The 16,111-nt window shown below is 49.6% G+C and overlaps 1 protein-coding gene and 2 long non-coding RNA genes across 4 annotated transcripts; all 3 read left to right on the forward strand.

Annotated features, from left to right (window-relative positions):
- The first annotated feature begins 736 nt into the window (after nucleotides 1-736).
- LOC104584630 lies at nucleotides 737-3,953 on the forward strand. Of its 2 annotated transcripts, XR_002965945.1 has the most exons (5): nucleotides 737-1,956; nucleotides 2,066-2,128; nucleotides 3,060-3,178; nucleotides 3,268-3,357; nucleotides 3,451-3,953. It is a non-coding gene; the product is annotated as an uncharacterized LOC104584630 (long non-coding RNA). The 2 variants fall into 2 exon arrangements; XR_732442.3 differs by having other exon boundaries at nucleotides 745-2,128.
- A 24-nt stretch (nucleotides 3,954-3,977) lies between these two features.
- Nucleotides 3,978-4,822, forward strand: LOC112272312. Its single transcript, XR_002965946.1, has 2 exons — nucleotides 3,978-4,379; nucleotides 4,475-4,822. It is a non-coding gene; the product is annotated as an uncharacterized LOC112272312 (long non-coding RNA).
- Nucleotides 4,823-4,933: 111 nt separating this feature from the next.
- On the forward strand, nucleotides 4,934-10,242 carry LOC112272313 (chromosome alignment-maintaining phosphoprotein 1-like). The gene is made up of 8 exons (XM_024462731.1): nucleotides 4,934-7,070; nucleotides 7,177-7,315; nucleotides 7,395-7,563; nucleotides 7,644-8,325; nucleotides 8,881-8,983; nucleotides 9,062-9,115; nucleotides 9,189-9,471; nucleotides 9,568-10,242. The coding sequence occupies exons 1-6, from the start codon at nucleotides 6,525-6,527 to the stop codon at nucleotides 9,112-9,114; spliced, it is 1,692 nt and encodes a 563-aa protein (XP_024318499.1). The 5' UTR covers nucleotides 4,934-6,524; the 3' UTR covers nucleotide 9,115; nucleotides 9,189-9,471; nucleotides 9,568-10,242.
- The last annotated feature ends 5,869 nt before the right edge of the window (nucleotides 10,243-16,111 follow it).

The raw sequence follows: 16,111 nt of genomic DNA on the forward strand, positions 1-16,111 counted from the left end.
TGAGGCACGCACGCATCCCAAAATTATCAATTTATCTAATCAAATATAAATTAAATAATTAAAAAGTTATATCATTACAAAGTTCTTTTGATAATGAATCTAATGATGTACTTTTTGTTAAGAAAGATACATATTTAATTAATCAAATTGAGAATTTAGGGATGCGTGCGTGCCTCATATTATGAGACGGAGGGAGTAGTACCGTAGAGTATAATTATGTTTCCAATTATTCTCACGATAATTAAATTTTGTTTCCTGGCTTTGAACTGGCCGAATGACGAGCCACTGTAGCTTCTGCTGCAGCCTGCAGCAAAGCTCTCGGACCAACATTACATGCTGGCCGTACCTTTTTTTTTTTTAGAGGAACATGCTGGCCGTAGCAAACGGGAGCCGAAAAACACCGAAAGCAAAGCTAGCGCGCGCTCGGCCCAATGATGGGCCACAATAAACGTCATATTTGGGCCGCCGCTGGTTATAAGGCTATTAGGCAACAGGCACACGGCAGTTCTATTTGAACATTCAAAATAAATAAATAAATGAACATGGCGTTCAGGCTTCGGAGTCCCCCAAGAAAAAACTTCCATTGAGTTCAGTCTCGTGATATTGTTGCTTTATGATTAACATGTGTTAATAATTGTAATCATATGGTACATGCTTTACGTGATTTATGATGTTATTTCCAGTTCAGAGTAAAACTTCACTTTGCTCCAATCATCCAGCGGTTAATCTTCACAGTACTATTCTTTAATTTCCAGTTACGTCCAGTTCAGAGTAAAACTTCACTTTGCTCCAATCATCCATCGGTTAATCTTTACAGTACTGTTTTTTAATTTCCAGTTACGTCCGTGGCAGCCCGTAAGCTCGTAGTTCGTCTCACCCCCACCCCGAGCGATCTCCCGATCTGTCTCTCCGAGCGGACGCGCGCCGGGCGATGAGAAAATCAGGCAACAAAAACAGAACCGATTTTTCCGTCCAGTGAGATCCTGATGCCTGAAAGATTCACCCGCCTCCTCCGCCACCCTTTCCCTGTCTCCGCCGCCGCCCTTCCTCGCCTCCGCCGCTGCCGTTGTCGTTTCCCATCTCAGCAGCCGCCTCCCTCTATCCTCGCGTGCTCCGGGGACCCAACCATCCACCAGGTTCCGCTTAAGGCGCTCCAATCTCGTTGCGAGGGCCATGGCCTGACCGAGCATTTGCCCTAGGGACCGGGACTGATGGCGGCGGCGGCGGCGCGCGGTCATGTGGCTCCCTCTTCCTCAGATACGCGGCAGGCAACAATGGCGGGATAGGGATCGGGGGCTGCTCGCACTCACAGGCGACGGGCGGTGTGAACGCGATGGCGCAGCACCGGAGGCTGAGCTCGAAGTGGAGAAGATGTTCTCCAGGCAGCAGGACATGATCTGGAGGGGGCGCCCGTGTGAGGGACGCCGATGAAGGCCAGCAGCCCAGTGGCGCCCCTGCCGAGCGCGTCCTCGACGGTGACGAGAGGCGGCGGCGGCAACCTATGTCGTTGTCATCTGCTACTGTTTTGTGTGAGATGAGGGACGCTGCCCTCCCATGGCGTCCCCTCCATATCCCCTTCCCATGGAGGCCCCTCCGTATCCCTCCCCATGGTCTGCATACCAGCTCCCATGCTTTCGAATAAAATCCAAGTGTTGATTGTTTTTGTCCGCTATTTGCAGCTATCCGTCATATGCTGCTTTACTTTTTTTTTTATTAAGATTCAGTATTTGCTAAAAATAAGCTTCAGTTGTTCTGATTGAAAACTGAGAGGTTGCTTTCGTGTTGTAGTCTCAGTTATAGGTACAGATTCAGTATTTTCTAAAAATAAGCTTCTGTTTTTCTAATTGAAAAATTGCACGTATGGCCGATTGAAATATGGACGGTTGAAATATGGGTATGGGCCAGTGAGTGATAATGTGGCATCTAGGGAAACAAATTTAATTTACTTGAACTGAGGTAATACATACTCTAAACCTTTTTAACATTTGGTGTTGTAGACACTATTACAGTTGTTACTTCTGTACCAGTTAAGGTCTCTGAAGTATGTTTTTCTACATGCTTGTAGGTATCTTGCAGTTTGCACAAGCGAGCTGCTAAAGAGTGCCACTCAATGTCTATATTGATACACGTAAACTCCTATCCTTGTTTTGTTGATAAAACCTAGATGTATCATGCTGGTTATAGATCATGCATGTATTCAGTTTATGGTCCGTACAGTAGACTAATGATCATGGTACCCAAGGGATCTCAAGAATATTGCTTGAACATTCTGTAGCTTGCAAGTTGCCAGAGATGTTTCTTGTCTCATAAATGTTGCATTTTAGAAGGAATTCCCATATTTCTGGAGCACTTTTCTCTTTCTGTCTGTTTATCATGTGATTCTTTCGTAAAAAACAAAAACATTAATTTGAATGCCTAAGCAAGTTAGGATAGAGCCAAATGAAATTAGCTAGCCACTTGATTTTCAATCAGTTGCTCACTTTACAAAAAAATTTGCCCAATGCTTTCAGAGTGTCTGGTTTATAGGGCAACGAAAATTCAGACATGTGAGCTTGTTTTTAAACATTTTGGACATGTAAAATTGTTTTCAAACATTTAGACATGCAAGATTACTAAACAGAGTGACAGTATTGTCAAAATCAATGATCTTTTAAACTTGGATTGTTCTGTCAAAGCTATAATCATCTCAACCTGTATTACTAAACAAACTTGTTTGCACCGCTGTTGTATTATTCAATTTATTTCTGAAGATGTTTCTGTCCCATAACATCACAGCTTTTGTGCTGCAAAAAAATATTGAGCGCAGTGGCAACCAATATAACCATCTAGTTGAGTTCCTACCAGCTGCTGACTTGATATTGGCCTATAATATTTTCCTCGCAACGTAAATACACTACAGAGCACATGTATATGATGTTCTAAATTTCCATTAGCTTATTGAGTTGTTCAATGAAATTCTCATTTATTCATATTTTCCTGTTGAGAGAACACAACAGGTTCTGTGTAAAAGCGGGATAATGGGGCCTTGATCTCTCATTTGTGCTTCTCTCATGGTACAGGTTCTTGAGGATGGTCGTATCACCCAAGCTGGAAAATTTGATGATCTTCTCCAAGCTGGGAGTTCATTGTTTGTATTTGTGGGAAGCCTTCTTGTGGCTACAAATTAAATTGTTAATGGGTATACATTTTATATTTCTTTACATTTCCTCTGTCAACTCTTGTCGATTTATATTTAATTTAGCTTTGTTTGTGCACTCATCATTCAAGTAATTCTGAAGCTCTGCAAGCAGCAAACAGATTCATGTCAGTGAGACAGTGACAGTTTGCAACAAGGAGTCATAAACGATGATGCAAAAGGTAAATAATTGGCAGGCACTGGCCTCTACCAGCATGCCAATCCGTTACTTAAGTATCAATGCTTAATTTCCTAACGCAAAGTAGTGGATGCAGATGGAGGCAATCGAGTGTTGGGATGGCCGCCGCAACTATGATCGGGCCAAGGACCGTGGCTTCACGGAGGTCGATGCAGCGGCAGGAGCACCGCCAACGGCCGCAGCTCGGAACGACGATGCATCTCCTCGCCGGCGTCGTCGTTGGCGCCATCAGCAGGACCTCTACCGCGCCCCTCACCTGCCTCACCATCCTATTCTAGGCACGTCTTAAATCGAAAGCGGGCTTGCTTCCTCTCCCTTTCAATGCTGCGCAGAAAGCTTTCTGATTTTGTTTTTACTTCTCCATATTGTCCTATTGTCTAATGCTAACTGTGGGATTTTAGTAGTAAGCAGCGAGTGTATCTTACTTCATTGGTTGGGATGGTTGGGATGATCCTGCTTCCCAATAGTGGATACATGATAATTTTGATTCATTTTTTAGGAGTAAAACAAGTCTTGGCTTGGCGTTATGGGTAAAACAGGGACATATTAGCATGCCTATGTTAGTCAATAATTCATGAATTCTATTTTTCTATTTGCAGGTGCAAGGAATGCACTCGGATGTTTTAAAAAAAATGTGTTTGGTCATTGTCAAAGATGATGAAGAAGTGGATGTGTTTTTATCACAGTTGAGAAAGCACGCTTGATAAGGATGATTTCGAAATGAAACGGAGGAATATGTTAAACTTGTATATATCATCTAATTTTTTGTTCCGCAGCAACGGCCACTTGACTAGTCAAATCAAAATTTAGACAACGGTGTCATATCTGTACGGCTGTACCCACCGTCCTCGTCTGCTCTGGTCGGTGTCGCCTCGTCAGATCCCGTAGCAACTCTGTGTCGATGTCGGGGACCAGGCCACATGCCTGTCAGTCCGACGTGGACCTGACGCGGCCGATGCGCCTCATCCGTCCACGTTTACGCTTGAGCGATCCTACGTGGCCTAGGTGATCAGTCAGTCCCTCACGTCTGTATTTGGCTGCTCTTTTTTTCATTTTCTTTGAGGAGATGATCGCTTCGTGCTTATAACAATGGAAAACAGTTTGCTTGTTGTATTATACCGGGTGTCGTGGTGGTGTCTCGAAAGATGCCATGTGATGGTTTAACTTGGAACCGATGGATGATGGAGGATCCGGAGGAGGGAGGATGTGAAGAGAAACACGCACAAATCACACAAACACACACGGATCTACCCAGGTTCGGAGCCCTTTTGCCGAGGTAAAACTCCTACTCCTGTTTTCTTGTATTAGCCGGGATAGACAAACTTTTACAATGGTGCTTCTTAAGCTGTATTCTTGAGTAAGAAAAAGAAGAAGGGAAAAACCCTAAATGACTAAGTGCACCTCTCCTTTCTTGAGGGGGGTAAGGTTCTATTTATAGGCCGACCATATCACATTGACATGTGGGCCGAATCTAACGTCATCTTCCTTGGACCCTGCCGGGCACGCGGCTTGGTTCTCTCCAGGTAGCACCGTAGGGGACAAGACAACTTTACTTTTCCCTGGCGTCCTGCAGAAAGCACCGCTATCCTCTGCCGGCTTCCGTCAGAGATTCTCTTTCGGTGCTTCCTCTCTGCAGTCGCCTGGCGTCGGTACGTAAGCGCTGACTGCTTTTTCTGAGATAATGATGGAGATGCTTTTACTCTGCACCGCGTGGTCAGGATAAGACCATTGAGAGATCTCGGCGTTGGCCGAGATCAAGAGGCTCATCCTTATCCTGCAAACTCATAAGTTAATGCAGTCATGCCGGCATACCTCCAGGATGCCGGCTTAGCGTTAGTTTGACTCTACGATGCCGGCATACAGAATCATGCCGGCTTTGCCTCCGTCATCTCGGTTAGAGTTGTGTCGCCATGACCCTAACCGGGGTCATCCCACCGACACTAGTTCCCGAAGCTGTTGCGGTTCGGCAGAGAAGTTTGTCGGGCCACGACAGTTTCCATAGACAGACCACCAAAGCCTACTTGGGCTTAGCCGAGAAGGATGCTGAGACAACCCCAGGTTCTCCTAGCCGAGATCAATTCATTCCGACATTCCGGGTCGGCGTGCTTATCCAGCCCTCAGCCGAGATTTTTTCTTCTCCATAGCCGACAGTTGAAAACTTACTTCTGCCGATATAAATGCCACCTGTGACTTGGATAAAACACTTTTTTTAACTAACGGGAGGATAAGGCAGGAGTTACTGCCATTGCGTTTTTTTAGGCGAGCGCGTCGTCTCATCGGACAATAAAGCCGACAGAGCCATTAAGGGAGGAATTTCGGTTCCCACGCAGACACTTATCCTCCCAGATCTTGCGGGATTCTCGGCGGCACGCCGCGCAGTAACCAAGCGTGCGCTTTGATGGGAATAACTGCGCCCAAATCGTGCGCAATCTTCCCGTTAGCCACTGAGGTAGTGGGCGCGGGGGATTCGTGCCCCATTACTGCGCTGCGGGTATAAAAACAGGAGGAGGGCATGGGTAAAAAACCCTTCATCTTCCTCTGCCTTCTTGCTCCTCGCGCACTCCACCGCCACCTGCTAACTCCGAGCTTCTCCGCCGCTACGATCCTTAGCTCTCCGCCACCGAGCTCGCCGCCGCAAGCTCTCTCGCGTTCGCTTGGGTCTCCGCTGCAATTCCTTGCTCGCCCGAGCCTCGCGCGCTGAGCACCTTCGCCCCGAAAGAGCTAACCCTAGATCTAATCCCAATCCATGGCTTCTTCTTCTTGCAACCCCGCCGCCGTCGACCCTGTTGCTCAGCAGATGGAAGAGAGGACGGGCTCGGAGCGAGCCAGCGGGGAGGGCTCCGACGTCTCCCCGGCGGACGTTGCGTGGCTCCGCCGTCCCGGCGGATTCCAGGGGATGTGGAGTGCCGGATTCGCGGCGACTAGATTTTACCGACCCCGGAGCCTGGTGAGCATGTAGTGTTTCTCGCTCACTTCGAATGCGACTTTGCTCTCTCGGCCAGCGACTTTCTTAGGAATTTCTTAGACTTTTTCGGCCTCCAGCCACACCATCTTCCGGCGAATGCCATCCTCACGCTCTCGGCATTCGTCACTTGCTGTGAGGCATATATCGGCCTCTGGCCTTCCGTAGACTTGTGGGCCAGGTACTTCATGTTCTGGCCCCAAGTACTTCCCGACAAAGAAAATCCCGGCGCCGCTAAGCCGATAACCCAGTGCGGCACCGCCACCGTCATACCTCGCCAGGGTTCGGTGTTTCCCCGGATTCAAGGTCTTGAGTCTTATAAAAAATGGCTCAAGACCTTCTTCTACGTCAAGAACTCCTCCGAAGCCGACAAGATCAACCTGCCGGGATTTGTAGTTGGCTCGCCGGAGGAGAAGAAAAACTGGATGTTCGATCAGAAGGAGACCAACGCCGAGATCAACGAAATCCACGCTGGCATCCTCGAGCTCAAGGAAGAGGGGATGACGGACGATGATCTATTGGCGACTTTTGTATACTGGCAGCTGTGCCCGCTCCAGCGCCAGGTACACAAGATGTGCTTCTACGGCGGTCAGTTCGATTCGGACCGGGTGTCAACCGTCCGGCTTGACCAGGTTGAAGTTCGGCGCCGGGTTAAAGCAATTGCGAAGACCAGCATGCCGGAGCGCTGGAACTGGGGTATGCCGGCATACAGCCGGAAGCACCGTGCGCCCCCGGTAAGTTTTTTGTTTATATGTATCTTCTGTTCTCATCCGAAAAATGGTTATACCGGCTTTACTTTGACTAAGACTTAACTCGGCGGCACCTGATTCTTCTGTGCAGAGGTTCGCCCGTCAAAGCAATGAAGACGGGAAATCCCTGGACAAACGGTTCGCGGCCCCGCGTAGGACCATCGACCATGAGGATCCGGATTCAAATGACCACATGCCGATACCCCATGCCGGCCCTCGTCGTGTCGAATGTAAGAATCTCCGACATCTTCTCATAGCCTTACAATACTTGTTAGCAAAGTGTTTACTCTTGCTTTATCCCGTTAATAGCCGACTCGGGCGAGCCTGCTGCCGAGGCATTGGACGCAGGCGCCGCTGCGGCACCGGTCCAGGAGAAGCACGCAGTCTCGAAGCGTGCTGCCGAGAAAGATCTTCCGCATAATGTGAAGCGGAAGAAAACTGCGGCACGTGGCCCCAAGCCTAAGCCCCTGATCGCTAGGTAAGGCATATATCACCTCAACCTCTGATGTTAATTTTCTCCTTTGTTGTCCTGCAAGCGACTAACTTTTAATTCTGCAGGGCGGCTCTGATGGCCATGCAATCTCAGACGTGCATTGCGTTTGAGATCCCGGCGGCTCCCTCATCCCGTGCCGAGGCTACAATCCCGGCCACGGGTGAGGCCGAAACTGCCGCTGATCCGACATCCCCTGCCCAGGATGTCGGCCTAAGCATCGACGCCACGGTCGTTTGCCAGACAAAGACTCCTGCAGTCGGAGCCTCGGCAACCGAGGCCGCTCCTTCCTCGGCTGTAGTCGAGACGTCGACGGAGCCGCAGGCCTCGGAGACGCCACGGCAGCCGGCAATGGGTCCCCAGGAACCCCAAGGACCGCAGCCGACTCCGACACCACCTTCTTCTCCATCGCAGCCAGAAACCGATCGAGTTGCTGCCGCGCGGGCCAAGAAGGGTAAAGGTCCCGCCACTCCAGCAGGGTCGGCAGCTCCGGGTTCCACTGGCCCGCAGCCTTCCGGCAGGCAGCAAGGGGTTCCCCTCCGGACGACCAGCGGGCACAGCTGGGGGTCGCTGGGCCAGTTCGTGATGGACTGGAAGAGCGCCGACCTCTACGAGGTGACCTCGGGCACCCTCGAGTCGGCGCGGCAAAGCCCCTTGGTGGGACCTCCACCGGCTGCAACTCCGGAGTCGGTGTCGGCCCGGATGTATGAAGCAAGGGTGGCCTTGTTTGAGACCAGCCGAGCTACCGAGGTACGAAGAATTCCTTAAAAAACTTTAACTTCTAATTCCAATATAGTATCCATATTCCTAGTCCCCGAGGTTTAGGGCGAGTAAAAAATTAGTCGGCCTGAAGCTTAACTCATAAAACCTCAAACACTTATTCCCCGAGATTTAGGCCGGGTTTTAGAATAGTCAGCCTGAAGCTTAGAAACTTCAGACACTTATTCCCCGAGATTCAGGCCGAGTTTTAGAATAGTCGGCCTGAAGCTTAGAAACTTCAGACACTTATTTCCCGAGATTCAGGCCGGGTTTTAGAATAGTCGGCCTGAAGCTTAAAACCTTCAAACTCTTATTCTCCGAGATTCAGGCCGGGTCTTAGAATAGTCGGCCTGAAGCTTAGCTCATAAAACCTCAAACACTTATTCCCTGAGATTCAGGCCAGGTTTTAGAATAGTCGGCCTGAAGCTTAGAAACTTCAAACTCATATTCCTCGAGATTTAGGCCGAGGTTATAATAGTCGGCCTGAAGCTTATCTCCGTTGATTTCCTGTTGTAGTGAACTTATTTGTGAACCGTTGTTTTGCAGCTCTGCATGAACAAACGCACCGCAGCCTTCAAGGGGCTTCTGGCCAAATATAACAAGCTGGCGGCGGCGCACAAGTCTTTGAGGGCTGATCGCGAGAGCCAGAGTAAGTATATTTTATCGGAATAAGACTTTGTCCGAGTATCAATGTTCTGCAAAGACTAACACTTGTTCTTGTTCACAGCCGGGGACAACGCTCAAGTAGCGGAGCTGCTGAAGCGCGTCGCCGAGGTCTAAGGTAACACTTCATCCCTATTCCAGGTTTCATCCATATTAGATGTCAGCCTCTGTAATATATGTCTGCTAAACAGATGAGAAGACTCGGCTGGCCGAGCAGCATCAGAAAGAAATAACCCGGCTGCAGGCGCAAATTGCAGCGCAGGCTGAGGCGCACTAGACCGAGGTGAGTCAACTCACCTCGGCCCTCTCTTCCCAGGCCAATGAGAAGGTCCTCCTGGAAAGCGAGGTGAAAAATTGCAAGAGTCTAGTTGCCCAACTCGAGACCCGCGCCACTGCCGCCGAGTTGGAGGATGCCGAGAAGACTGTTCAAGGTCATCCGGCGCGAGCTCATCAAAATTGACAATATGCTGACGAGTAAGTCGCCTTGGTTCAAATTTATTCATCTGATCATTTGTCCAAGTAATAGCAATAGGGTGCCGAGACTCACTACTATTTGCCTGTCTTTGCCAGAATTCTTCCCCCAATCCCTCGAGAGTGCCCAAGAGGCCGTGAGGGTGGCCCGCCGAAAAAGGGATCCGGCAGCAGCAGCGGGGGTGCCGTAAGCATTGCGAGCCGGGTCAAGCCACTCAAGTCATTCGGCGTCAACATGCTGAATGTCGGCATCCAGGCCTTTCGCGTGCTGTGGCCGGGAGAAGAAGCTCCGACGGACATCCCGAAGCTGGCGAAGCGCTTGCTGGAGGTGGAGTCTCGCCTGAGTGATTGGCAGGAGTTGGCCGCACGCATCGGCGCCGACGAGGCCTTGTCGTTCGTATTGTCTTGGTACGACGGCATTAACCTCGACGTGCTGCAGTCGATGCGTGTCGGCTCCCCCTACCTCACGAATCCCGAGCTGGTCGCCAAGCGCAAGGAGCGGGCTTACTCCTTCATCCAGTATGCCGATGTGCATACGTTTGTGAAAGGCCAAAGCTCTGACGCCGAAGCCGAGATGACCGACGGAGGCGAAGAAGTAGCGGATGAGAAAGCTGCTGTGGAGTCGGCCTCCACCGCGACGGATGCGCCGAGTTCTGGCGCCAACAACCCCTCCGTCTCTTCTTAGCTAAGTTAGAAAAAACTTTAGAATTATCAGATCCCCGGATTACCGGGTGCAAATGTAACCAGAATACTTTTGTTTGCCAGGCACTATGTTTTTAACTTAATTAAGTCTTTTGCTTATCGAATTCCCGACCAAGTCCCCGAGTTTATTTTTTCTCTTAGTGAAATTTTATGATTTCGGTTCTTTTGTCTGCCTTGCCGGTGTTCGACGTATGAATCGCAAAGTGATAAAACCACCCTTTCGAAAAAAGTGACTCGAGAAATTCGCTCGGCAATAACCGAGTTAAGAAAGAAATGGCGAGTTAAAATAATGTGCATCTCAGATTGCTTCATTGCTTGTTTCCGTAGTAACTTTTCATGTGTTCGGTTATCTTATACTCGTCTCTAGCTTGCCATGAAGCCGGGTTGCGGACAGCAGCTAAGTCATAGAGGGGATTTTCAACGCTGACACACTACTAGACCGACATAAAATTACACAACTAAGCCACGCCGACATACGAAAGATAATTGCAATACAGCACTTAAATGATATGGAAGTCACCGAGTTTCTTTTAAGAACTCAGCGGGTAATTTCATTGTCTTAAAACATTCAACATAAGGAAAAAACGATACAAATACTCAGCTCTCAAGTATAGAATGGACGAAGCAAAGCTACGTTCCATGGCCTCTTGGTCTCCTCGCCTGACCGGTCCATCCTGTTCGCCTTGGGATCTTGTGCATCTATAAGATAGTAGGAATCATTGTGGAGCGCTTTGCTCACAATGAAGGGTCCTTCCCATGGAGGTGATAGTTTGTGCATGCCGGCTGTGTGCTGCACAAGTCAGAGGACAAGATCTCCTTCCCGGAATACTCGCGGGCTGACCTTTCGGCTGTGATAACGCCTTAGGTGCTGTTGATAGATGGCTGACCGAGATAAAGCTAATTCTCGTGCTTCTTTGAGCAAGTCGACATCATTTTCTTGAGCCTCTTTTACCTCGGCTTCCGTATACATGGTTACTCGTGGAGAGTCATGTTCAATGTCAGCTGGTAGGACAGCTTCCGCCCCGTATACGAGGAAGAATGGCGTGTAGCCCGTAGAGCGATTGGGAGTCGTCCTGAGACTCCATAGCACGTCCGGGAGTTCGTCCAGCTAGCATCCTGGAGTACGTTCCAATGGCTCAATTAGCCGAGATTTTATGCCATCTAAAACCATGTCGTTTGCTCTTTCAACGTGTCCATTGGATTGAGGATGTGCTATGGAAGCGACATCCAGCCGGATTTTCTTCTCCGCACAGAATTGCGCGAAAGGTCCCTCCACGAAGTTCATTCCATTATCCGTGATGATACTGTGCGGGTACCCATATCTCAAGATGATATCCTTCCGAAATGACACTGCGGTTTTTCCGTCACACTTTTTTATCGGCTTCACCTCAATCCATTTGGTGAACTTGTCGACCATAACCAGGATATGCGTCATGCCTCCTCGCGCCCGCTTGAACGGTCCCACCATATCCAAACACCAAACAGCAAACAGCCAAGTGATTGGAATAGTTTTGAGTTCGGATGCCGGCATATGAATCTTGCTGGCATATCTCTGGCAGCCTTTGCACTTCCTGACTATGTCTTCTACTTCCTGCAGTGCACTCGGCCAGTAGAAACCATGTCGGAAAACTTTGCCCACTAGCGTTCTCGAAGACGCATGATGGCCACACTCCCCCTGATGAATATCCCGGAGTATTTCTTCCCCTTCTTCCGGCTCGACGCATCGCTGTAAGACGTTAGTGATGCTCCTCTTGTAAAGCTCGCCATTGATGATGGTGTACGCCTTCGCCCTTCTCTGAATTTGTCTTGCCGACACTTCCTCTTCCGGGAGATTTCCATCTTTGAGGTAAGACATTATCGGTTGCGCCCAAGCCGACACAGGAGGAGTAGTGAAGATCGGCTCATCCGGTACATCTATATCCATTGGCTCAACCGCCATTGCTTCTGTCGAATTAAGGCACTCAGTCCCCGGGTTACTGGAACTGCTGCGACTGTCAATGTCCATGGGGGTGACGCCGGCCTCTGAGCTCGCCGGGATAAATATCGACTCCGATTCTGGTGATGGCTTGATGGATGGTTTGCGTAAATGCTCTAACGCCACACCAGCCGGAATAGCCTGTCGTGTTGACCCGAGTTTCGACAATGTGTCGGCTGACTCATTTTCCGCCCGAGGTATATGGTTAAATTCACACCCTTCGAAGTGGCCACTGATCTTCTAAGCATGGAAACGGTATAGCGCCATGTTGGTGTCTAGTGCATCCCAAATACCGGAAGCTTGCTGGACAACCAGATCGGAAACCAAAGCATTGAATCCGGCGGACTCCAATTTCTTTCGCCATTTTCAGTCCGTGCACAAGTGCCTCATACTCGGCAACATTGTTGGATGCTGCGAAGTGAATTTGCAATACGTACTTAAGTTGGTCGCACTTTGGCGAGGTCAGAACTATGCCAGCACCAAGCCCACTTTTCATCTTAGAGCCGTCAAAATGCATTTTCCACTAGTTAGTTTTCGGGGGCGGTGGTTCATACTCCATCTCGGCCCAATCCACCAAGAAATCTGTCAAAGCCTGAGATTTCACGGCATCCCGTCTGTCGTACTGCATCGCATAGGGTGCCAACTCGACAGTCCATTTTGCGACTCGGACGCACGCGTCTTTGTTATTCATGATTTCCGAGACGGGCGCCTCACATATAACTCGGATCTGATGTGCTTCAAAGTAATGCTTTAGCTTTTTTGCCGCCATATACACGCCATACGCCATTTTCTGGTAGTGGGATAATTCTGCTTGGACGACGATAACACCTCGCTCAAGTAATATACCGGCATCTGCACCGATTTGCCGTTTTCATCTCTTTCCACCACGATCACGGCACTAACGACCCGGTTCGTTGCTGCTATGTATAATATTGGCGTCGTAGCAATCATCTTCTTCAGTTCTTGAAAAGCTAGGTCTGCCTGTGTCTCCACACAAATTTGTCGGTTTTCTTCATCAGCTGGTATAAGGGCATAGCCTTTTCACCTAGCCGATTAACGAAACGACTAAGCGATGCTAGGCATCCAGTGAATTTTTGCACATCTTTGAGGCACTTTGGCAGTTCCATTCTTTCTATAGCAGCAATTTTCACATGGTTCGTTTCTATACCTCGGCTTGATACCAGGAACCCAAGCAGCTTTCCTGCCGGCACACTGAATGTGCATTTGGCCGAGTTCAGTTTCATTTGGAATCTCCTCAGATTTGCGAATGTTTCCCGGATATCATCCAGGAGCGTGGCGTTTTCCTTGGTTTTTATGACGACATCATCGACATATACCTGCACATTTTTGTCGAGTTGATCATGCAAGCATTTCTGCATGCACCTTTGATAAGTGGCCCTGCATTTCTCAAACCGAACGGCATAGTGCGATAGCAATAAGCTCCGAACGGGTGATAAATGATGTCTTTATTTGATCATTAGGGTTCAGTGGTATCTGATGAAAACCAGAGTACACGTCTACAAAAGACGGCAACTCAAACCCGGCAGTGGAGTCGATCACTTGATCGATCCGAGGTAACGGAAATGGATCTTTGGGACATGCCTTGTTTAGGCTGGTGTACTCGATACACATGCGCCACACCTTGGCAGCAGTTGGGTCGTTTTTCTTCTTTTCGACCATGACCGGGTTTGCCAGCCAGTCGGGATGCAACACTTCCATGATAAAGCCGGCAGCTAGAAACTGGGATACCTCTTCCAATATGACTTTCCTTCTGTCGTCGGCGAAGCGTCGAAGGGGCTGCTTCACCGATCTTGCGTCTGGTCTGACATGTAATGAGTGCTCAGCCAACTCTCTCGGCACACCTGGCAGGTCTTGATTTGACCATGCGAAGATATCCCGATTCTCACGGAGGAAGCTGCTGAGCTCGCCTTCCTATTTCTCTCCCAGGCTGGCACCAATGATGACGGTGCGGTCCAAAAACTCACTGTCAACCTGTACCTTCTTTGTCTCCTTGGCTGCCTGAAAAACCACACTTCCATGGGGATTGGTCATAGCTGGCAGGCCAATCTGTGCCGGCTGAGCCATCGCAACAGCCTCTTGTAACTTCTTCTTCTCGCCAGCGATGACAAGCGACTCGGCTAGAGTAGATCCGGCTGCTGCACACTCCATTGAACGTTTGTAGTTGCCAGTGATGGTTATCGTACCATTTGGTCCCGGCATCTTCATCTTTAGATAACCAATGTGAGTAGTAGCCATGAACTTGGCGAGTGCCGGTCTGCCAAGCAACGCATGGTACGGACTGCTAAGGTCCACCACCTCGAACACTAGGTTTTCGGTCCGACAGTTCTCCCTGGTGCCGAATAAGACGTCTACTCGGATCTTGCCTACCGGGGCACAAGACACTCCCGGCACAATACCGTGAAAGGTAGTCTAGCTGGGCTCAAGCATGTTATCAGTAATGGCGAGCTTAAGCATCGTGTCCCGGTACAGGATATTGATGCTGCTCCCATTATCAATGAGAACCCGAGTGAACTTGACGTTAATGTCGGGCCCGATGAGTGTCGGATCAACCACCAGGGCATATCCGCCAGGGTTGGGCATAACTTTGGGATGGTCTGCCCGGTTCCAGCTGATCTCCTGCTCCGACCAATACATGAACTTTGGAACAGCCGGTATAACAGCATTGACCTCCATCTCTCGCATGCGCTGACTTTGCTTGTCAGTTGGCTCGGTGATGAAGATCATGTAGCTCTGGTGATGCTCATTGTACTCATTTCTTCCGGCATACCCTGAGATTTCCTATTCTTCCACCTGGTTGACAGCACTATTTGCCTGAGGGGGTCCCTGGATCTGTGCATTTGCACCTATGAGCGGTGGAGGAGGGGGTAACCGACTTGCTTCGCCCTTCTCGGCCCGCTGCATCCAGCTGCATTGCCGCGTTGTGTCGTTCGCCGGCTTGTTGGGGTTAGTTGTGTGAAAACGATATGTCTGATCCAACATCACCTCGAACGTATACTTCGGCTTATCCTGCCAGGGCTTCTTTTGTTCTCCCTTCTTAACCCATTGCTGATTTCCTGTTTTCTGACGCTGGCTGGAGCCGACATCAGGTTGATCTTGAATTGCGGCGACATGGGCTGGCCCATACCGGTAATCCGGCCTATCATCTCTTCTCTTGTTGCGATGATCTTGATGATCGTTCCTCCGGAATGCCCCGGCAGGATTGTATGTCGGGTGCTCCCTTTGTGGTTTTGCCGGCATCAGCGATCGCTGAGTCTAATCACCAAGCGCATACATGTCGGCGATTCTGATCATCTCAGATAGAGTGGCCGGCATCTCTCTTTGCAGCTTCTGCCACACATGCTGCCATGTCGGCATCCTTGGGCAAACCACGCTATGGCTTGCGATTCCACTATCCCTTCACACGAATTACGGAGATTGTTCCACCTTGTCAGATAATCTCGGTCAGTTCGTTGTCTCTTTGCTTGCACATGGACAACTATTGAGGACGATTTGGCCTCTTGTAAGTGCTAGTGAAATTGCTGACAAAAGCTTCCTCGAAGTCTATCCAGCAATTGATGCTGCCTTTCGGCAAGTTGTTCAGCCATATCCTTGCTGGCCCTACCAGCATCTGGGGTACATAATGTACTGCCCACCTGCGGTTGTCGCCTGCCACACTCACTGCCGTGACATAGTCTTCCAGCCAATTTTCCTGCTTATTGCTGCCGTCATACGTTCTCGTACCCCTGGGCAGCTGGAAACCCGGGGCTGGTGTCTCCCTCATGATCTGATGCGCAAAGCAACGCGGTCCCAGAGGGCCTTGCTCCTCCAGAAGCTCGGACAGATAAATTATGTCAAGCCGATGTCGGGCATCCAGAGATGATACTTGTCTGTTCCCAACTCGGGCTCCGAGCGGGCCAAGATTATCACGCTCTCGCCTGATATAACCCTCGTCGCCCATAGCTGAGT

This window comes from Brachypodium distachyon, chromosome 4 (genome assembly GCF_000005505.3).
Source record: "Brachypodium distachyon strain Bd21 chromosome 4, Brachypodium_distachyon_v3.0, whole genome shotgun sequence".
Lineage (NCBI taxonomy): Eukaryota > Viridiplantae > Streptophyta > Magnoliopsida > Poales > Poaceae > Brachypodium > Brachypodium distachyon.